General features: G+C 38.6%; 1 protein-coding gene across 1 annotated transcript in view; it reads right to left on the bottom strand.

The window, feature by feature from the left end:
• The window catches only part of CBL (Cbl proto-oncogene), a 44,497-nt gene that overhangs the window by 17,635 nt on the left and 2,203 nt on the right, over positions 1 to 24,659 (bottom strand). Inside the window, exons 2-4 of the mRNA XM_042800529.1 lie at positions 18,446 to 18,693; positions 2,224 to 2,370; positions 726 to 882 (exon numbers count right to left, since the gene is read on the bottom strand). Coding sequence (XP_042656463.1) covers positions 726 to 882; positions 2,224 to 2,370; positions 18,446 to 18,693 — 552 coding nt within the window. The remainder of the gene's footprint in view (positions 1 to 725; positions 883 to 2,223; positions 2,371 to 18,445; positions 18,694 to 24,659) is intronic.

The following is a 24,659-nucleotide window of genomic DNA, read 5'->3' as shown; positions in this document are numbered from 1 at the left end:
CAACACTGAACATGGGAATTTTTCATCTAGACGTATCTTAATTACTACCCACCCTACCACATGGGAAAAGGCAAGTCAGAGCCAAAGAGGTAAGTGTTTATTCTTGTAAATACCCAATTGCACCATCAGAAGCTGTGTTTTTGAGTTTAGCACTATTAAAGACTGTGGGTTAGAATTTTACCTACTATTAATATCACTTCAGTAATATAGATATTTCTTGTGCACAGAACACAGACTTGTCCACAACATCCTGGCTATGTCAGTTCAAAAGCTAGGAAGCCCAAATTTCCATGCTTCTGCTCCATCCTGAACAACCATTCCCCCATGGAAAATAAATATGACAAGAAAGAGAAGGACAAGGAAAGATAGAGTGATAAACTCAGCTGCACATTTCCTGGCTTACAGAAGTTGTGTCAGAACCTCAGTGTAAAAGTGACCTTTGAAAGGGGAAAACTGATTCATGGGAGGATACTGAATGTGCCTTAGAGTTGCAGTATATATTTAGACAATTTTTACTTCTACAACCAGAAGTATCACACGCTTTTACTACAATATAAGGTCCTAAATATTACTAAAGCTTTTTTTAGGGGATGAAGGGCAAGATAACCAAATCCCTCACGGCATAAATAATGTAATTTTAGTGTGTAAACCAGAGTTTGTTCTGGGAAGAGTCTAACCTGAAACACGGAAACACAGTTCAAGTATTCACATTCCTCAATTCTTACCTGAAAAAGTCGTGTGAAAATATCAAATTCAAATACTGAAATGTAGTCATTGCACGTCAAGTCAATCGTTGATTTCAGAGCCATGGCTTCCAGCCCTGAACTGATTGGATGCACTTCATGCAAGGCCTGACGGAAGCTCTTCCAAGGAACAATAGTCCTGGGGAAAACCAAGCCATCTGTAAATGTGACATGTCTGAAGACCACCACCATGTACATACCTTACACATTTTGTTCGTGAGTATGAACCTTGTGATAATGGAAGAGAGGAAAATCAAAACTAGCCACAAGAGATTTATTCATGTTATGCAAGGACAGGATTTCTTGGTATTACAGGAAATTAGCAGCCAAATGAACTTGAGACAATTTTCTCTGAATATGCAAAATTTTGTGAGTCTGAAGTCCAGCTCTGCTTTCTCCTTTTTTACTGCAGTCTTATCATGTCAAAGCTTGTATGTACCCTGGGTTGTATACAACACCATCACTTGATAAGAATTTCATAATGTTGCAGCTGGTAGAGAAGGAGTTAACAGTAAGTCTTTTAGTAGAGGTCTAGATAGTTAAAAAAAGCTGCAAATAATTCTGGAAAGAAGGATTAACTGGAGAAGTAAGATAATCAGAAGCCAAAACAGAGGCTCCTGTTTAAAAGAATATTTTCCTTCTTTTAAAATATCAAGTTGAATAGAAACATAGAAGGAACATGCCTAGCTTCAGACAGCTGCGTTATTCATGAGTAAATATATTATTGCTTTCTGTTCCGACAGCTACTAATTAAATTTTTTATGTGAAGTACCTTAGTTACCTTAGTTAGAAAGCAGTACCCAATTCCATTAACTTTAATCCCCAAATGTTGCTGTGGACACCTCTATAGTTCATTTAGTTAGAATTTTATTAGATACAAAAATTAAAACTGACATTTCAACAGTTTGCACGCAAATACACATTGCACTTCACTTTCTCCTTCATTCTATCTTAACAAAGACATTATGCAAACTGACAAAAGTTCAGAGAAACCAGAAGAAAGGTGACTAAGTGATTGGAAAGACTAATTGGAGGGAAGAATAAAAGAATTTAATATAGCTTAGCTAAAGCACAACTAATATTGGGATCATGCTAACTTTTGAAAGAAGAAAGCAGATTATTTTGCATAGTTCATGGAGCTTACTTACAAGTTAGGGAATTAAATTAAGGAGAGGAAAATTTAAGCTAAATAATCAAGGGAAACTCTGTGACAGTGCAAGAGTCTCCTAGGGAAAGTGGGGAAGGACCCATCACTTGACATATTTAAAAGAAGACAGGACAAAGAACTGCGAAATACCATGTAGGAATGATCCTGTATCTCACCCCAGAGAGTGGACCAAAGTACTAGTAGGTCTCTCCCATTGTTCATTTCAGCCTAACAAATACCCTTCTGAACCTCAAACCAGAATTTTAAAAAATTCACAGTGCTGTGTGCAATTTGTTTCCACATCTCTGGTTTTAAGCAAAGTTAGAAACCTACTTTTCACCAAAAGCCTTTCTCCAAAATTCTGCAGCATCTGCCTTGGTGATCCGGAACGTGTCTCCCTGGAAAAGGCCACTTGGGAAAATACCTTTGAGTTCTGCCAGCATATGGCTGAATATCAGGGATAATTTTGTCAGGTTACGCCTACAAAAGACCACAAAACGAAAAGTTTCTTTTAGAAAAGACAGACATAGTTTAGCACTCTGAACAAAACAGAAGTAGTATTTATTGCAATTCAAAAAGTATCCCAGCCTAGAAAACTCCTCTTATTTGGGACCACCTCACCTATTAAGCAACAGCATAACTAGAGCCAAAACCTCATCAAAATCCTTTGTTCTTGGGTCTGAAAATTTCTTATGAGAGCACATAAAACTACTCCTTTGGACCATGTAAACTGAATGTCTTTCCAAGTCTCCAGAGGGTCCCAACACGGTGGATTTGCTCAGAGAACATCTGACCAGTAATATCAGGCCCAGCTCCCAAAGTAAGGTCAAAACACCTGCAGGTTTTTTCTAAAATGGTAATAACTTACATACAAAAGCTTGATGGTCAGGGCACTCGACCATATTGTATTGAGTAATTATCCAACTTGCATTACAAATTGGTACCCCGTGTCCCTTCTCTGACTGATGACATTCATATATCAGACATGCTCTAGTCCATCAGGGTATGTCACTTTCTAGACTGGAAAGTTGGAGAAGAGGAGAAAAATATATTCTCTGCTTTGGATTTAGCCAATGTGCAAAAGATTTCCAGAAATAGAAGACAAGAGGACTACTGCCTAGCAGAGAGAACACGGCAGCGTTGGCAACATTTTTGGTTACAGGCTTCACAAGAAACTAGCATTGGATTGGCACCAAATTCCAGCAGTACAAACTGCAGCCCAGGACTGCTTTTTCCTTCCTTGTAGTCTTAGTGGCTATGTTAAGGAGGTAAGATCTGTATTGTAACCGTGCTACACAGAAATAGACCTAGCTTAGGTACCTCAAAGCATCAGTGCCTGTAGCAGTACAGGAATACCAAAGTAACAGTCTTCCTACTTAGGAGTCAAACAGTAGCACTATTACACACTAGCGAGGTTGTGTTCTACTCATAGATGGGGGGAAAAAAATCTATTCACTAGTGGCACCTGCTTGTCTCATTCCTTTATCCAAATAAAGGATGACTCTCTTCTCCACTCCATTACATTCCTCAGATGCAAGGAAAATGTAGTTCCTGAAAAGAGACGGGGATATTTCTAAACCCCTTTTTTTCATTCCCATGTCACCTGCTTCAAGGTGAAAGAAGGAACTAGCATCATGGGGGAAAAGACAACTTCTAAATTACATCCAACAGACTGGAGCTTGTCAGAAGACTGCATCAACCACCAAGTCACTGCATAGACTCAGTTATGACACGGAACAGGTTATTTTTCAGACTGCAAAATACTGAACCATTTGGAGAGTGGCCAGAAGCATTCCCAGTCACATAGTATTTTCTTAATGCTTTGTTTTCCAGGTTCTCTCACTAACTATGCTACCATTGTAGTGTGCCACCTCCCTGAAGACAGCCGTGTTTGGCAGCAAACTATGCTTCTCCTCAGCTATCAGCCTTTCACCAATTCCTAGTATTCTGATTGGATCGCTTCCAATTTACCTAATCTTGGACATTTTTCAGATACCACATTCTACAGACATGCTAATCCTAGCTGAAGTACTTATCCTGTTAATCTGCCTGATTGCAGAACTGATCTCCAGCTAAAGGAGATAGGTAACTGCCTTCAAGCTTTCTGCAAAAATTCCCTGGACATTTGGGCATGGGTCTCCTAGCTTCCCATCATAATTTCATAGACTCTAATAAACTCAATTGCAAGTGACCTACCTTGCTTGACATATATTCTATCATTTACTCAGCTCCACACAAGCCCTTTCTCCATGACGTGATACAGTGTGGGTAGACTAGAAGGTATACAAGACTCAAAACTATAAATCTTCTTTGACAACAGTTCTCATCTCTTACAACTATTTATTTATTCAACTACATTTTAATTTGTGCCTCAGCAACTAAAGCTGTTCACAGTGTTTATAGAAGGTGTCAGCTACACAGCAAGGGAGTTTGGGTTTTGTCATTTAGTACATGTCTGATAACAACAGGTGCTCAAGATTTACATAAGTAAAACCACCCAGATGCTCTTCTGTAGGCCACTTCATTCAGCAACTCTCTACTGGATGCATTACACATTTAAACAGTGTATTTTTTAAAGCAGCTATAGGATTTGGTTGTTTGATTCTATAAACACAGACTGAAAAGGTTTGTTGTTCAACACTCTTTGTCAGGTGACTGGCCTCCACAAAGGCAGGCTGTCAGAAAGTCCCCTTGCCTTACTAGTGTATCACAATTTCCAGTCAGCTTGCTTTTGCAGTTGTGTTATACCTTTGGAGTGCTACTGTAATTCCTCACCTTCTGCTATTGGGAAGGTTTATACAGCATGTCTTAAAAAAAAAAACTATAGAGGATACTGTGTGTAGGAAAAACTAAGATGTATCCGAACAGTAAAGTAACGGCTTCGCCTGTGATCACAATCACATTTATGAAGATCAGTGACTCAGGACTTAGATGTACGGATACACAAAGAAGCAGCAGCAGTTCAAAACCAGGCCGTTACCTTATCAGCACTGTCTGCGGGCACCTCCCCTCGCCAGTGTAATGTTAGGTAATTCAGAGCTGTATACTCCTCTTTCCAGTAGCAGATTAACAATTTTACCAGGGAAAGGCTCAGATTCTGAGGCACAGCCACTGGCTAATCTTACAGAGATGATTATTTAACTGTAAACTCACAACTCAGCTCTGAATAACTTCCCTGAAGGGTTAGTGTGCAATATTTGTGTGCAATCTCATGGCAATGCAGTAAGCCCAGTGACTACAAAGTTAGTGTCAGCTGTTTGGGTATACGGCACAAACTAGCATTCTGAACACTTGCAAAATCATGTCCTATTTGTGAAAAAATTCTAAGCATATTTGAAATTAATGTCTGCAAGAAGGAAAGTCATTTCAGGCATATACTCTCCTATTGCTACCCAGAACAGTGTGAAAATTTGGGTATGATCAGGCAAGCACACTATCGCATTTCTGACCCTCAAATAAGAAGCTAAGCAAACAAGTGCATGGTTCAAACAAAGCAACAGTTAACTGTGTCCAGTTGCTTATCACTTCTGCCCAAAAGACTGCTCCCTTAGCCGAGTTTCAGGAAGTGCTTGCACTCAGCTGAAAACATTATTTTAGTGAGAGAAGTAAGAACTTCCGTAGGCTTGAGAATGGATAAACAAATCATTTTACACACACACACACACACACACACACACACACACACATTGAGGGATTCTGTTTCCAAAAAAGTTTCTAATTGATGAACATGTGCAATTTTTAATGTTATCATTATTTTTTCACAAATATTCAGCTGTATCTCAGGTAAATAACAGGAAAAGCACAGGAAGTGAACATAAAGAGCAGCAAAGTGCAGAATATTTTATGTCAGTAACTAGCTTTTACATACAGCAACTAATTACCAATCCTATGCGATAAAGACAAACATTTTTTTCCAAGTGTGCACTCCATTATTTTAACAAGCCAAGTTACACATTTGTAAATTAATACAGACCAAATAAATGTTTGCAATTACAGTGAACATTTTTAATGGCACATCGAAGTTTAAGTGATTAAGACTATTTTATTTTTAGTAACATCAGCAACTGTCTTCATTTCCATTGCTTCAGCAAAACAGAAGCAAGTGTTCTCCCAGAAAAAGGGTAACACTTTCTGAGAATGCTGAAGTGGCTTAGACCAGAGATTCCCAAATGTTTTTGTCCACAGACCTCCAGCAATCTTCCATGCTTTTTCTAGACCATGATGGCCCTCTTTTAAAAACTTTCAGCTAAGCACAGTAACAAACACAAATACTGTTACCAAGAGCTGCACCAGAGGTAAGCCAGCTGCAGTTTGGGAGTCACTAACATAGGCACCTAAATCCCATTGACAGTCAGTGGAATTTAAACACCTGTCGTCATATAAGCACTTTTGAAAACGTTACCCACGGACCGCAGGCCACATCAGTTGGCTCTCCTCAATGTTTGCAACTGAGATGGGGGCAACACCTGTACCAGCTTCAAACAAAGAACTATAGGACGTTTCTGGTCAGTGGTTATGTTCAGAGATGGAGCAACAGCTACAGTTTAGGTAGGATTTTTGTTTCTGTGAGTGCTTTCACACATGCATGCGAAGTATTCAGCTTAGTATTGTTAGATAATGAATCAACAATAGTAAAAAGTGAAAACTTAGAAAGCCAAATATTTTTCCACTCTACAGAATAACCAAATCCTTTACTAAGAAACATCTGCAGTTTTAGCATGGAGGCATTATTCCTTCCGTACACATAATGTTAACGTAGAACAGTGTATTTAACAACCCAGAAACATCACCAGACCCTGTTTAGCTGTAATTACACTTGCCTGTAAAATTGCACTACCTTGACTCTTCATAGGGCTCTTAAGATGCACGTCTCAAGCAACCATTCTAGAGAACAAAAATCAGCATGAAGCCAGACTGTTTCTTCAATTACCCAGTGCTCATTAATCAGCTGGCTCCCCAAGGCTGGGCCTGACCTGCTGGCAGCTCTGCAAGCTGAACAGGCATATTCCTTCGTCCTCCCTCCTCCGTGCCCCCTCTGCTGTGGTTGCACTACTTCCTTCCTGCTTCATGACTGTTTTTGCTCCACACATCTTAGCGGAAGTCAAAAGGTCGAGCAGGCACTTCCATTTGCAGCACAGTTCCTCACTGCAGCCCCTCCATGGGTTGGCCCCCAGCTGGGTTTTCTGGTTCTGTTGCCTCCCGCAGACCTATTGCAGATTTTTATTTTCCAGTTTCCTGTTTGCTGGACAAAAGTAGTTTTCCACTGCGTAGAGTCAGTCTTGCAAAACCATTAACAGCAGAAGATGGTTTTAATGAATGTGTTGCCTCTTTCAGCTACACCAACACGATTAGTTAAATTAATTCATGTTACAAAGTCATACAGCACCTAATGCGCTTCATGACTAAAATGCCTTCTTACCTCAAGGCAATGTTAATGTAGTACCACCATTTCTGCCACTGCCAGATAGAATTTTTAATTTTTTTCCCAGTATTTCTCAATTACCTCACAGCTAACCAACTGACACGATGTAATTTTGTTCCTCACATATAGCAAGGAGACTGCTCCACTGGATGATTTAGTCACAATGTTGTGCTCACATGCCATAATTTGACATGCACATACTGTCAGGTCCGTAAAGCTTGTTCTGTTGAAAGCATGCTACAAACACCTCTGTGTAGAACAATTAAGAGCTGTAACACAAGACAATCAATTACAAAATGCTTCATTTCTCTGAAGTTACTGTGGATATTTCTTAACTATGACCAAATTTTCAACAGGACTTTTGTATTTGCAGTCCCACTGACTTCAGTGACACTTGTGAACACTGGGTTTTCACAAATAACATTCTGCTTCTCTAATAATAGGCTGCATTTATCAATGGGAAGCCAAGATGAACAGCCACACCTCCACCTTGGCCCAAAAACACAATTAAGCTGAATGTGACTCAGCTGACTTCACTTCAACACAATTTTGAGGAAATGCTTTATTTTATAAAATCAGCGCCAAACCAGCTAAAATTACACATCAACAATGAAGATTCGAGAGGGTAAAAAAATCAGAGGACCTAAGTTACTGTAAACCCATCCTATTAAAAACTCAAGAGAAGGCTTTCTCTACATGTCAACTTGGCTGTTTACAGGGGCATAACCCAAAAAAATGCATCTCAACAAGAATGCAATCTCGGTACACTGGAGGAATGACTACAAAGCCTTTTTTAAAAAGTACACCTCTTTATTCTAATGGAAGATTAAGGGAAAAAGCATTACAGAGGATGTGGGGAGTGTCTGACACCATAGCACTAAACTCATTAACTGAAAGCTCCTAGAAGAGATGACCAGTTTCCAATTGCTTCTGTCCTCACAGAGTTGCAGAACTAACAGGTTCAGCCAGGACAACTCAGATGTACCACTTCCTTTCCTCAGAAGTTCTGCATTTATTTGGTGAAAGAATTACAAATTGGTGGCTTGGAAATGAGACCTTTGCTCAGTTAACGTGAGGGAAAACACATGACTGTATGTAATGGCTGTACTACTATTCACTACTACTGCTGAAAACTTGTATTTTTTTTAAACAACCAACAGTTCAAAATGGCTTCTGTGGTATTGCAGTTTTATGTCTCCAGTAGCTCTCCATCTAAGCTTGACATGCAGAGCTGCAAGCACAGTATAATTATTTTACTAGTTGAGCAATTAATACTTGCTTTTCTGTAAATCACACCTCAACAACACTGTTGATGGATAAGACTTCCTTCCGGACTTTGACATTCTTCTGAATATGAGATCATATTAAATTTTCTGAAGCAAAAAAAAAAGTTTTTTACTTAATTTTACAGCTGAGACACTCACAGGGTGGAAAGAAAAAGAGCTGGAATCTAGAATTACACCTGGGGAATTTCTAATTCCTTATCACATGCTCATTATTGAAGAATACTAAGTACTACTGCAAGAAATTATAACTAAGGAAATAGAAGTTCTTGGATCCTTCAAACAGCCAAATGTTATTTTTTTCCTGCAAGTGCTTTACATCTTGTAATTTGGTATTTTGAAGATTTAAGAGCTAAAAAAAAAAAAAAAAACAAACCACCAACCACCAGCTCTTAAGAAGTCTTCAACAACTAAAATGTACCTTTCTGAAATCACAAAGGTGTGAGGTTATCATATAGCACGCACTTTTCAGATGTCACAAACCATGCACCAGACATGAGCAGTTAGACCCAATATCAACAGATAGGTGGATGTACCTGGTTCCAGAAAGAACAACTGTTTCCTACTACCACACCAGCAAGAAGTTTTCTGCATGCTCTTCACATTAACATAAAACTCCAGCCTATGCATATAAGCAGTAAGTGGAAACACTTGAGGTGATCCCAAGATGTCTTTTATAACTCTGAGACAGTTTCAGAGTCCTCTACACACAGTAAGCAGTTTTAAAAATAGAAAGAGCGGAACTACTTTCAACAAAACTTGCAACACAGGAAGTAAATGAAATTCCATTTAACTATTACTGGCTCAACAGAAGTCACCTTACAAAGTTACGCTGGGCCACTGCTCCGTAACATTTACGGTATTTCCACATGACAACTAATACAGCAGACTAATAGCAAACCAGGCAGCAAACCATAACTATAGAATTTTACTAGCATTAGCTAACGCTACATTGATTTTGTAGACTAGCTCATCCTGGCACCCTTTGGAAAAAAGGAAATAAACACATTTATCCCTTCTTGTTAATAGGAGGTTCAGCTCCAAACACACTTTTCCATTTAAAGAACTACAGGTTTCACCGTTTCATTCTTTGCAGATCCATAAAACCAGCTGGTTAGTTCTACAACTTCAAGACTTCACTTACTAAAACAGGAGGAATGGCAACACATAAACCACAGGACTAGGTACTTCTGCCCATTCCAGGTCTAATCCCGGTTCCATCATATACCCTCAACAGCAGGCTTGAATAACCTGAATGCAGGGTGGCACCATCTGTTGCCTCTTCTGCAGAGGCACTGGTCTGCATCAGTGGATGCCATGGGTGCCACATGCCTGGCTAAGGATGTCAACTCATGCACAAAACACACATCTAACTGGATCTGGAACCTGAACTGACATGTTTGTAAGACATGGCACCTGAGCTGGCCCCCACAAAGCCAAATCAGAAATGGCTGCAACCACTACATTAGACTCTTACCCTGTTTAGTATCTGCAACAAATCTGTGTGCAACAGTTGCAACTGCTGTGAAGCTTCCACTCTGCTCTCTTCCTCCCCTTTTAACCAATTAATTGTCTACCACCAAAAATGCTGTAGTTAACTAGTGAAAGGCATTCTCTGCATGCAGTATTTCTTTCCATTGTAAATTTTCTATGGCACCAGTTGTAGCTTTAAATAAGCAAGAAATTCTATAGGCTAATTCTTTTATCAGTGCTTTAGATATTACAGAACAGAAATATTACATGAAACATACATGTTTCCTTACAGTCTTCTGAATCCTGGCTAACTAACATATATACATTTAAATATCTTGAGTTCTGAGAGTAGAGCATGTCAGTCAGTTTAAAGTGTCATGCAAAATATACCGCGGGTCAGAAAATGACCAGAAAGACATAGTCATGTTGTTCTACAGGTGAATGCAATGAATCTGAAGCAGACAGGATAACAGTCCAGTGTGACCAGAAGCACCAACCCACTGAACTTTAAAGGATCTGGACTTACTATTCTAGGCACAAATGCTAGTGTTATATTTCTAACAAGCTAGATTTCTTTCAATGTTAAGAGGCTAAAAATCCACTTATTTTTTCTGGAATTAAATATTATAGAAAGCACTTTAAAGACAATAAATCATTTGATATGATTCGTGGTCTTTAAAGAGCTCAGCATATACTCAGAGGATTGACAAGATAAAGGATGATCTCTCACCCAGATAACAGATTAATTCTTTTACCAGATTCAAGGGACTACACAGCAAAACTTAATGCTCAGACCAACACTACTCATTATACTTACATTAGGGCTCTCTGCACTGGAGCAAAAATTTGTATTTCAGGGGCTACACTTGCTACGGTTAAAGGGAAAAAAAAGGCACAAAATTGCTCTTTCCAAATCAAGGAAGACTCCCCGTATTTCACACTTGATCTTCAGGCACCTCAAAACTGTCTTATGTATCATGATGCCAGTAGAGGATTCCTTGGCAGAAGGATCTGTAAGATCCACCACTTCATTCCCAACGTGCATCCTGTCAAAATACTAAACCCAATATATTTTGCAACGTACATACGTACTCCAGTACAACATACAACTCTGGCATGTTTGCCTTTCAAGCTTTAGACTCTAGGATTGCAGCTAATAGCAGTACTTGCCCAGCTCATAGCTGACCTGCTGAATAGTTTGGCAACAGATCTCTATCCTTCCCCTCACACCACACTCACCACGAGCAATTTATCCTCTACAGTAATGTTGCAGTCCTTTCTACAAGTGGGTAGCAGTCAGTGAGTCACAGTACCTGAGCCAGCTGTGGGTGGCAGATAACTGAGTGCCATCTGATCCACCTTCCAGAGATGGAAACAGAGTAAAGCTAGCAAGTTCACAAAATAACACCACAGAAGGTATTGCTTCAAATTGTTGGGCAGCAGCTGGCCTAATCTGCTTCAGTACCTTCTAGCAAGATGAAGGGTTTTTTGACTACCTTATAGTTCAGAAAAGCTTTCACACACCAAACACAATCTCTTACCTGGCTCAAAGGGCCATGACTGCAGACTTTTTCAAATCAACAGAAATCCAAAAGGTGGCATCTCAGCCCTGAATCCACAAGCCAAGCACTCAAGAAACACAACAGGGTTGCCAAGTAGCAGTACCACATTTTCACCAGCATCGAGAAATTTATCCACATTTCAGATGATGATTACTACAAACTAAATAACACACTTGCAATTCTCTCCACGACATCAAGTCCACAGAGTTAGTCTTCCGTAAAATCCTACAATTTTATAAGCTCCAAGAGCAAAGAAGAATATTGCATAATAAGGAAGTAATATTTTTAATCTGAAATATTACATTTGTCCATTAATTGATTTTCAGGGCAGTGGTCCAATTTTTGATGGAAAGAAAACTAAAATAAATGCAAACTTATGCCAGTTATTCTAAATGTTACTTAAGTTCCACAACTATCACTTAAACTAGCAATTTAAAATCAAATTAAAAAGAAGTAATTCACATTCTTCTCTCCAACAACATTTAAATGATAATGAATTTCTTCTTGGGTAATAAGCAGCTAGCTAGTGTTCATATGCTTGAGGCTGGCAAGGAAACCTTTCTTGTGGGCAGCTTTGGAGTCTATTCTTTTGTTTAAGATGCTCTAATTTAAATGCAGATGTAGACTTCACACTAGAGGGTTTTGTTAAAAAAAAAAAAAGTCTTAGCTGTATTAGAAGGAAGTGACAGAAAGAGGACTCACACACACACCATGCACCATTTAAGCTCCATATTTTATACTATCACTTTTTCACTGGACAGAAGCGTGTGCAAGCACTCTAAAATATGAGATTAGAGCACTAATTCCACCCCCCCCCATTTTTCTGGTTCATGGCTTAGCACAAGTGTTTTCCAACTTTTTCCCCTTTAAAATTCAACTTCCTCCCCCCCCCCATGACATTCTTCATGCATTTCCTTCTCTTTTAGCGAAATGCATGGTCATTTCCAGTAGACATTAAATATTAGTAGCTTTCCTGTGCAAATTAGTAAATCTTCACGTTGGAGCTAAGGAAGAATATGAAATCCTGCTGAGCCAGCATCCCATAAAACTATTGTCAGAAACATGACAGTTAAAAATAGACTAGCTTCCCAAACCATTTTCGCAATTCCATGTTATATAGAGAGTGTTTATGATATATCCTGACTAACCCCATTTTCTCTTCTACAGGTATGTTAGTTTTGCTAACCCAGTTTGTTAACAGTTTGTTTTGCAAAGTATGCAAGCTGAACTAGTAAAATAACTTGTGCTATTTCTTAAACATCCAGTCCATATTCTAAGTAATTACTTCTCCTCAGTCTTTCACATAACCACCCATCCTCCAGCTTACATAACTGCAATCTAGTGTGGAAACATTTGCAGTGGTCAGATTGTTTAAAAAATAAATTTTCTGAGTTTTCCCTCATAATAGACTGTTTTAATCAGTAAATTTGATTCATTGGTGAAAAACAGACTCTTCAGCCTAATTCAGACCTTCCCAACTAACAGACAATTCCTATTCCTGTCTACTGGTCAGTAAGCTATTTTTCTGTCCTGCCATGTGAAGCATAATCTATTTACACAACTGCAAAAAAGCTGCTGCAATAAGGAATTTATGTAGTGGGTAAAGCTGACAAATGACGGCTCCTCTGTGCAAGTAAGAGGTCTGGAGATGTAAAAACTTCCTGCAATAGAAGCAAAAAAATATTCCTATATAACAACCAAGCCTCTAAATCAAACTGAAATCAAGAGTTTAAGCAAGTTCAGCATGTTCAGAGCAGTTGTGCAATCAGCATTAATGGCACTAGCAATCAATGGAACAATCACATTGCAGGAAAAAAATAAGTTTAACCAGTTTGTGTTATCATCAGTTAAAAAGTAAACTCAAGAAATTAATAATATTTACGGGGTTGAAGAAGTCACATATTTACCACTGTAGGCAGCACAGCAAACTATTAAGTGCTGAACAGGTATACCTGTCTTCTTTGCATATAGATCTGTTAAGTACCCTCTACAGAATTTCTTTTATTGTACTTTTTCAGCTATATTGGCTACAAAGTTCACCTCTGAGCGGTTTTTTGCTTTGTTTTTAAAACTTCAAGTGACAAGTCTTAAAATGCCTTTTGCACTAGAGAGCATCGTGGATCTATAACAGGAACCAACAGCTTTGGAAGTGTGTATAGCCTCAAGAATACCTGATAATTACTGCAGCACAGCCAACCAATTATTGAATGACTTACCTTTACCTTACTGCAAGCATATGACAAAATATCTGGAACAATTAACTCTTGAGATACTACTTGATTCCAATATCAAAGCCTGCAGATGTTACCATTTTATTTTACCAGATCCTCAAAGTTATGTTTTTAGAGACAAACCTACCTATTAGCAAGGACAACCCAAATAAGCTCCTAAACTGTCAAAACTCAGAGAAGTAATGCAGTATTCTCCATTAAGAAACCCCCTCACCTACTCAGAAGTCACCAAGTTGAATCTGACCTACTTGCTAAAACCTACTCTTTTAAAGAGTGACTAGAAGTTACCACATGTACTTATTAGTCAGGAAGCACATACATAGCTTTAAAAGCACTCTCAACAGCATTAATTTTTAAACAGATATGGAAGTGCTAAAGCAGATTTTTAATAGCCTCTTTAAAGCTTTCCTAATAAAATGAGTTCTCTTCACAAAAATCACAATATCAGTTTGTGCATGAGAGTAACATTTTAATCTGAACGAGTATATAGCAAAACCACAGTATTACAGAGACAAAACAGCCGTTACAGTCCTAAGAAAAAAAAGGAAGCCACTGAGTGTTCACAGCATTGGACGTCATGCTAACTAGCGTTAGCCACAACAGGAGGATGCTTTCAGCACACTGACGGTTAAGGTATGACACAGGAGAGCTGTGTTGACTTTTAACAGCTCTTTGACTGCAACTAGTTTAAAACTGAAGGAACACTCACCCACACCCTTGATCACAGCAAGTATTTGCACAAGCCTTTTCTAACCCTGCTGGCAACACCTCTGCTACTCTCCTGTAGTTTGGAAGTCAGAGAATACATCAAGGCTTGTGTTCGCTTCACAAATACACCTTTAAATGTTCAGTCAGCAACTGCAATCTTATTTAAACTGCCTGCCTTACAGCAAACAAAAATAGCATCCATATTATACTCCTACACAATCTATTCAGCACACAAACAGTGTACCAAACCACTCAACACTAAATGACACACATCTTGTGGCTCTTACAAATTCTCAAAGCAGCACAAGCAGCTACCAGACACAGTGCTCTCTCCAGCTGTGCTCCAATTCTGCCTCAGCCCACCTTGGATGAACACATTGGAGAATCTCTAAAAAGCTTGAGAGGAAATACGCAAAGAGCAATTTAGAAATCATAAAAATAGAAGGGTGATGCCCAAATGATCAAGACAATTCTGATCCTACAATCTAGAAGTGACTTACTGGTCTGTTTGCTAGTAGCAAGCACCTGCACAGCTTCCACACTAGTTATGCAAATGTCAAAATAATGCATTTGCTCTACATCAAGAGACATTTGGGGGAGGAAAATAAGAGCACACAGAACAGGAAACAAAATGAATGCTAAATCTGGAAGACAGGAAGAAAGAAGCTTCAAGGACATCAAGAAAAAAAAAAGGCAGAAAATTCAAAAGGATTATTCAGTACACCAGATTTGATTTTTAAAGGATGTTTTCAAAACACTGCAAACTAACAATAGCCACAAACTTGCATGAGATCAAGAGCAAACCAGATTTTTTTATATATACGTACATATAAACACACACTGCCATGAGTACATTTCCAGTGAATACCAGATTCAGGTTATATTTGTTTGCTTCATACATTGCTGACAATCTTCTAGAAAGCTTCTCCCACACTTTGAATATTTGAATTCATTAACTCTTAAAAAAGAAAAAAATTAGTATTTTTCTTCAACTCCTAGCAATGTGGGAAAATTTCTTATGTTTATTCATCTTAAATTATTATATACATTTTAAACCTAGAAGGTGCATTTATAACAAAATTCATTTAACTAAATTTCAGGTGAAACAAATAGCACAACCATTAAGTCTGATGCTGGAAGTGCAGCATTTAACAGAATACCTAGCTGAACCAAAAGTGCCATTCTTCATGCAGATATCTCTTGAACTGATATGCGAATCATATGCACTGACAACTCTAACCTCTTTCTTTTCTATGACAAATTAGAGAATTGAGAAAGTCACCATGCTCGTTACCAGCACCAGGAAAAGGGTGTCTGATATTTCCCCTTTATGACATAACTGTAACTGGGTTCCTGGGCTGAATGAAAAGCAAAGAAAGATGTAATGAGACTAGTCAGGATGTGACTCTGCTTTTATGCTTATGTTTACAAGTCTCACCACAGTTGCTTCTCTGGCAAGCTGTTTATTCATAAATGGTAGAATTAGCAATTCCCCAAAGACTCCCATCACTGCTGGGAGAAAGCAAGTCTCTACTGGAATCCTGTTTCTGAAGTTCACATCTATCAGCATGGGTTTCCCCAGCCCCCTTTTGTCGATTAGTCTGTCTACAAACTGCCCAGGATGATTAACTCTCTGGAATTATTTCTCTTTGCTTCTCTCTGAGAAAAAAAAGGGACTGGAGGTCTTATGATTGACATAGCTATTATTTACTCATCAGATGTTCCATAATTATGATCAACAGATCACAATACACACACAGTTAACCAGAAAAATATCTATCACAGATTAATTCTAGAGGGTTTCCTATAACCTTTTATCTTACTTTTGGTGGCAATAGTAAGTGTTCTAGAAAATAACATCAACTCTATTACATGGGAGCAACACACAAAACTATTTTCAAGATAAAGGATACTTAAAATATTTTAAGAGCAACCCACTGCAATGTAAAAATCACTCACAGTCTTGAACAATAAGCCATGTTGTTAATACCTCAAAGGATGGGACAAGAAAATGACCAGTTCCAGCAGAAGACTCAGAGATTAATTTTAATCAGTTTAATCAATTTATTCACAGTAAAATGTGCTTTTCATACTGTTAATCATTTTAATCTGAGTGAAGGCTAAAAAAAACAAATGCAGTTTTCCATTAAGTGCCACCTCATCTGCAAAACATATCAGGCTAAGGAACTCTTTTCTCCCCATACTTGTTACATCCGTTATCATCTATAACACTTTCTGAAAATTCCAGCTAGCAGCATCTCCCAAACACCACTTCTCACTTGCAATGAAACAACGGTGCCTCTAGTAACCACATTCTCCCAAGGCTGGCAGGGTGTGCAGATATAATATTACATATCTCTTTTGATTTCGCACATTACATTGAACCCAATTCCTGAAAGCCTCATACAGATAATTAAACATTTAAAAGCAGCAAGTGTACCACATGAAGATGCCAATATGTGCACTCCCCAAATCCTGTCTCAAACTCTAAGAGTAAATCTTATCTCACAAAGAAATGATGCTAAGCAACAATTCAGAAAAACTTCCATTCCTTAATTCATTTTTCAACAATGTAGGTGAAAAATAAACCAGCACTAACAATGCCTTCTGGAGCCGCTGTTATAGTCTTCTGTGGGAGTTCAATATTACAGAATATGCTACAGAGAGTTCAATATTATACCAGAAACATGTGCCAGCCAGCACTTTTCCACACCCCCCCCCCCCCACTCCCCTACACCCTAGCGCCCCGCCCCCCCCCCCCCCCCCCAAGTAATTAAAGCAAGTAGTTGCCAGGGTGTTAACCACAAACACTCCCAGAGCAATTATGTTCAGCTACTGGGTGATTATCACTTTTTTCCACTGTTTTTTTTTTTTTTTGGGGGGTGGTGGTGGTGGTGTTTTTTTGCTGTTGTTTTTTGTTGTTGTTGTTGTTTTTTTTTTTTTTTTTAATTCAGCACCTACTCCAAAATCCTGAAATGAATTTAAAGTTACAGATGTATGCTTTGTATATCTCTGTCCCTTAGACCTGCTGTTAACAAATATGTAAGATTAACCTTTTCCAGAGCTTTATTCTACTTAAATCAGCTTGGTTCTCCTTTCTTTAAAGCTGGATGAAAAAAAGAAGCACCTCTTCAGATACAGTACAGTGCTCATCTAATTCATGCTATTTTGTTCAAGAGAGCCTTATATCCAGATACAATTGCAGTTTCTACCTCCACCTCTTTTTTTTTTAGCGAGTGCTGTTCACCTTGAAGATGTCTCTTGATCTCAGCTATACCTTCTGAACAAAATGAAAGAAGAGTTCACAAGCATGGCACCCTGATCTACCTTAAATATGAAGTTTCCAATGTATAAAAGTTATGGAGTTTTAGCAGGATGTTTAATTTCCACAAAACAAGGTTACTTCCCCACCACCTCCAGAAATACTGGTCAGTTTCTCTTTCCAGAAAAAGTTCTCTAAAGCACAAAAATCAATTACAAGTTTTATTCTGGATGACTGTTTGGCTATGTGACATGAAATATTCTATTGTTTCCTAAAATTGGCAGAAATGTCATTCTGAACCTTATTATCTTCTCTCATAATGCATTCTCACATAGAGAATGCCAAGGACTGCAAAACCTTTACACAGCAGACTTTATTGTTTATATTAACCTAGCATACCTGAACTACACAACAACTAAGGCTATGTAGGCTCCGAACACTTACTCTGCTCTCAGATTTCAATATACCCAAGTATAGTTTTCTTAAAACTCTACCCTTTGACTTGAATCTCTTCAAAGTCTGTTTTCATGTACAGACAACCTATCAACCAGCAGATATTTGTTCACTAAAACAAAATCATATCATAAATATTTGAAAACATTTTTCCCCATTACCTAGGCTGAGAGTTCTCCTCATACATCCTCTCTTTCCCTTCCTTGAAAAGGCTGATGGTCTGCTTCGTTTTCTTCATCAAGTTCTCCATGAACACACGGAAATACTCATTTTCTCCTAGGGTCTCCATCTTCCCCTCATAGCGTGATAGGATAGTTCGTAGATGCTGGTAGGTATCAGGTAGCAGATCTAGGATATAGGGTGGGCTGTTCTTCAACGCCAGTTTTGGATTCTGACACAAACGCACCACCTACGGTTAATGAAGAAAATACCATTTTGAAAACCTAAAAATAGCACGTAGTGATCAGTTACTTAAACACAATTCAGTGTTACTTACAAACACAATACACTTAAAATGTTCACTCTCAAACAACGGCATTTGTTACTCAAATCCAGATAGGGAGCCCAGCAGCCGTAAAAGAAACGAGTTTATGGACCAAACTCCATGTGGACTGACAAAATCCCAACACATATATATCTCATGAGGCTGTGTTTCATCCCAAGTGCATTTTCAAAATGAAACTGAATATGGAGTTTCTAAATGGCAAGGATGTAACTTAGCCCATACATGTCTAGTACATCCTGCCATATTTCAGACTGAACATGCCCACAGGCAGAACTTTACCTGTCTAGCTGCCCTGATTTCAATTGCAAAAGTGACTTTTCACACCGATCCATATATTCAGGAAAAATGTGCCAGAGAGGAAGTTCCACTGCTACGGATATGACTGATGCCAGTAAGTGTTCCCAGGCTGAAAGTCTTTTGAAGGCAACAGTGCTGGAAGACTCTCTTTCTTCCTCCTTGAATGCATACAAGGACTAAGAGGAACAACAGCTCTTATGGATAATGACAACCATCAAGAAAAACGGAATGCAAAGGAATTTTTCTGTGCAAGAATGAGAAATAAGCTGTAGCATAATAGATATAGTAAGAGAAGTCTGGATAAAAGTTTAGTTCACAAGAACTTGTGTCCCCAGTTATGCATCAACTTCAATTCTAACATCTGTTAGATGAATCTTATAGCAAAACTAGATTATTCACAATCATTTCTGTGGGTTTGCTGTGTTTTGGGGATTCTTTCTTTTGAGGTGAGGTGTTTTTTTTTTTTGTTTGGTGTTTTTTTTTGGGGGGGGGGGGAGGGTTGTTTTTTTGTTTGTTTTTAATAATACCACATCCACAGTGATACTAGTAATTAGATTAAAAAGCTATTAGATGACCTCAACCTATCTTCTGCTTGGCATATAACTAAATGTCTAATTTTTATTCCTTCCAAGTCACATGTTCTCCATTTATATTTTTACTTTTGCACTACTATATTTTCTACTTTTACTTTTGCATTATGTAGTTAAGGCATAAGTAAAAAGTAGAATATTCCTGTTCAGAACTCACAAGCAATACAACTATTATACCTGTACACAAATAAATCAGAATGCAAGCTGAACTTAATATAGGTTTAACATACAGGAAACTAGAGCTTACGTGCCAAAAGCTCATGCTAATAAGTTTATGTGATAGGGGAGCCACTTCACCACCCATCACAGCCAAGATTTTCCATTATCTAGACTGAGAGAATGATAGGGAGAGATAACCGCAAAGTGACAATTTGAAAAATTAGTGGTATACTTTCAGTTACAAAAAGGGCTGAAACTAGAGTTGCCAGGCCAGTTTCAGATTAAGTTTAAAAGCTAAGAACCAGCAGCTGGTGTAGTCTTACTGCTGTCTTGCTTGCTAACAGCTTCTATCTTCTGCAATTTACATCAAACTTGAGAGGAAGGCTAGCACAAAACATATATACAGTTCCCTGCAGTTCTTCATTACAATGGATGTTATCCGACTGCTTAATACCAAGGACATGAATGAGATCTAAACTAATGATGCTGTCAGGTATAAGGGTATTACAGCTATCAAACAATGTAGTGCTGCAGAATGTAAAACTTAAGGGAAGTGGATAGGAAAAGGTAAAAGAACAACATTCTTTTGCAGTACATCATTTCCACAAAATCTTGTGAAACCTTCAAGAGGAATTGACTAGTTCCCCACAATGAATACTTAAATACCTACTTCCCTTAAACACTTAAAAATTTATGGTAAACAAAGTAATTTATTCTGAAACAGTGCTTTAGCATTTAACTTTGACATTCAGGGTATAGGCAAAAAGCAACCTTGTTAAGTTAAGTGACATCTCCAATTAGATCTGGCCTACAGTAGTGCCTCCAATAAGAGTGGACTGAGAAAGACCCAATTCCAGTGAAGAGAAAGGCACCCAGTGTATCAAAAATCAAACAGAAAAATCTAATTGCCAATAAAAGAATTACAAGCCTAAAAATGCCTCTGTAGGAATACATAGAAAAAAAATTTCCAAAATTTTTGCTCCATTTTGAAGAGGCTACCAAGGAATAGGAGGTCTAGATAAGGAGATGGATGGTCAGTCAACTGATTTATCCAATCGATTCTGATGCCTCAAGTGCTGCTACCTTGGAGCTTCTGAACACTGTATAACGAACCATATCAATGAAGTGAGGCAACACATTTGTCCCCTGAATAAAACTAGTTTCACTATGTAGCATTAATAGGTTCTAAATATGCTGCTCAGACACAGCTGAGTTGTGCTATGGACAGCACAATCTTTTCTTCAACAGAAATTGTTTATTACACAGTGGGTTTAAAACCTTAATAAAAACCACAGTCTCAGCTCTTAAGAGGAAGTCACGTTAAGCAAGCACACAAGTCAGAGTATGCACTTCTGTCATCTGTAATAGCAAACAGTTCGGTTGTTAGCCCTTGAAAATATTCAGGTATAGAAGCAGCAGACCCACTGTGTTTCAGCAGTGTAACAAACTTCAGTATCAATTACAAAAATTTCCCCCACAGCAGAAACAAGTTCTGCAAACCACTCATTCTCATAGCCTCTATAAAACATTTCCCAATAAGTGACTTGCAAAGATACCTCAAACAGTTAACAGAAAGGCCAAAACTGCTGTGATTATATTATCAAATTAGCTTCTTTATTTACCAAGTAGACCAAAATTAGCTAAGATAAGCATTTAAACAAATGCTATGTAACTAGGAACCGTTGCCTCTTAAGCAAACTTGGTTGTTTTATAACACAGCTGCAACAAAACCAGTTGCATTTTGCTTGTTTCTCTACGTGTGCACTTGCAGCATCATGACAACATCAAAAGGAATGTTCCCAGCCCTGGGAACAGCCGCCCCTCAGCCAGATACCCTGCCTTCCACTGGGATCAGCAACATGGAAGGAAACGGAGCAAAAAGCAGCAAGTATTTTTGATTAGGTGTGATGGCAACAAACACAAGCGATCCATATTTTTAAACTACCATCCAGACTCATATAAGCTTGACTGGCTTATGCTTTGTTCTCTCAGGAACAAGCCTTTTATGGAGACGTTTCAGCATTTTTAGAAATACTGATAAAGCATTTCAAGCTTAGCACAAAGATTCTAAGAGGTTGGTCTGTGAAGAACTCTAAAATTGACCTCACCAATTCTCATTTTCCAAACTCAAGAGGAAAAAAAAAAAAATATATATATATATATATATTTATCAAACAACAGTTTCCTCCCTCAGTTTTGAAGAAACTCTTATCTACTCATTCAAGGAAAAAAAAAAAATTTCATATAGCTTTTCTAGGCCTGGAACTGAGTCTTTACGCTCCAGATTCTGCAGCTTACCTTGACCAATCTCTAGATTTAAAACATCTCTCTTCAGCACTGCTTCATTAGACTTGCATAAATAAAGGAACTGGGTAACTCGCACAGGAAAGCAGTGACACTATATACAGAGTGCTGTCACAGGCACAACGTATACATAACCTGAGAGACACAGCAAGAACCCTGAGCTTTTTTAAATACTGCAGTCAGGTTACATAGCTGGATTAGGTACATGTTAGTGAAGCAAGGAAGAAGCATTCAGGTAAAACGAGATACCTAAGCAAATGCACTCGTGTAACAATACACAGTATTTGTTAGGAAGGGCAGAGAGCGCTGCATAACAGAGGACACAAACCTATACAAATTGTGGCCCCTCAAGGCAGACTCACCATGTGCCACATTAGCAGGCTGTGTCCTCCAACACACCCTAAATCCCCCCCTCCGCTTCCTGTCTACCCATCCCATCCTGTTGGTTCATTACTTTCCCCAGTTCGCTCATCCCCAGCCCTACTCACAAAAAAGCTAGCACCAGCCTGTTTGCAGCAGCCATCGATACGACACCCCATTTCTCTTTCTGGCAGAAAGTCCCCAGCACAGACACCACCTACCCGCTTGCCTCAGACAGGGACAGTGTCACAGAGTTCCAGGCCTGACAAGCCCCCAGGCGTTACTGTGCCAAGTAACAGTTTTTCCCTTCCAGCTCAGACCTCTTTAGCACAGTTCTGAAAAGCCATAGTTATCTCCACCCTTTAAGAGCTAAATAGCTAACTTCTTTACTGAAATCACATCTTGGTAATCTTAAGCTAACAGCAAAAGAAAACCTCCTCAAACTTCTCTTATCTCCTGCTGAATTTGTACTTGGCCTCTCTTCCACTTACAGTGAAGGTGACCTACAGTGGCATTTCTCTATATCGCTTTTAGAAATGGAATGGCATCAGTACACTGTTTAGAGAAGCTTATCTCAAAGCTCGTCTTCCTCCTGCGTGTCTTGCTACTTGTAGTCTACCATACTCCTGCTACATCCCTTATACCTCATTCTGAGCAGTTCATGACTACACCACCTATTCTTCAAATACCATCCACAGCAGTGAACTCAAGTGGTGTGCATTATCTGCTGCCCAGATTACATTTGCAAGAACTGATCCATATTCTCATCCTTTTGTGTAAAAATAGTTTTCACCAGCCAGTACATCATATTCTTTCTTACACTAAGCACTGCTTTATTTGCTAAAGACAGTGATAAGATGAGCAAGCGTGATAAAAACAAATTAATAGCAGTTCCTCCCACTTGAACCAATCTAATACACTTTACTAGGTTCAAGACACTGCAAGGAAATGGTTATGTTGCTTACTGTGCTATTTGACACTGCAAGCTCGCAGGCTCACAAGACATCTGACGACACATTCAGCTTCCAAAGACACATTTAACCCCTATTCCGTAGATAAATGCATAAACATCACCTAATTCAGCTGAAGGTGAACACCCTGCTGCATAGTGATGAAAAGGGCTATTTTATGTCCATACCATATGTGACCACATGCAACTGGAAGAGGAACAGCTAGTGCTGGCAAAAATTAGAACTTCAAGTGAAAGAATCTGAAAGACAGGAATACGTCAGGCAGCTTATGGAGAACATTGTGGGGAAAATATTTGGACAAGAATCAACTTGCATAGGAAATTCATCAGTCACATCCAAACCCAGGGATGCACGAATGCTTTGACAACACCAGCTAATTATGCAGACTAACGAATCAGGTCGGAAATGTACTGTACGCATGCAGATACAGCACATGTTTCTGAAAGACAAACACACCATCTATTAAACATGCACACAAGTATTTTTTTTTTTATTTGCACCTGTAATTTCATTTACTTGGCCCAGAAAATTAACCTATTTTCAACACCTTCCATTCATGTAGCCCTTCTCACCACTGGTTTCATGAGCACTGTGTTTGCCTGGCAATTTGCTACACTACTAAAAAGACTTGTAATTCAGATATGTTCTCATAAGTGTGCATAAGCACAACTAAAGTGTAACTGAAATCTGAAAGGCTTTTCACAGCCAAATCTTTCCTCCTGTACAATTCAGACTGAACAACTAACGCTTTAAGACTTTAAAAATAAAGCCTATACCTAAGAGCTTTCAGATGCTGCCTACAAGCAAAACTATGAAGTCAGTGCACGTTTAAAAGAGGTTACTTTAACAGTAGCCTTGGCTTTTCATCACAGTGGAGAGGGTATACAGCTAAAGCCTAGCTATGCATATCTGAAGCTGTGAAAGTACCTCTCCTGAAAAAAAAAAAAATCCCATCACAATTCAAAATGTCCAGGTAATCAAAGACTTTTTTCAGGCCAACCTTCTCCTTTGAACAGACCAGGTTATGAGGTCATACACAGGTTGACATTCTCATGTATATCCCATCCATGAGAATGAAGATAGGCATTCTTGCAAGTTTTTTCTGCAAGTTAAACTTTTTTCTAAGAGGATTGTGTTTCCATGCTCCAACTACCTTTCCCACATTAGCACTTATATGCTTGCCCTCAAT

This window comes from Tyto alba, unplaced genomic scaffold (assembly GCF_018691265.1).
Source record: "Tyto alba isolate M040663 unplaced genomic scaffold, T.alba_DEE_v4.0 Super-Scaffold_32, whole genome shotgun sequence".
NCBI classification, from domain to species: Eukaryota; Metazoa; Chordata; class Aves; order Strigiformes; family Tytonidae; genus Tyto; species Tyto alba.
Note: the sequence above shows the minus strand (reverse complement) of the source record. Positions and strands in the feature narration are given on the sequence as shown.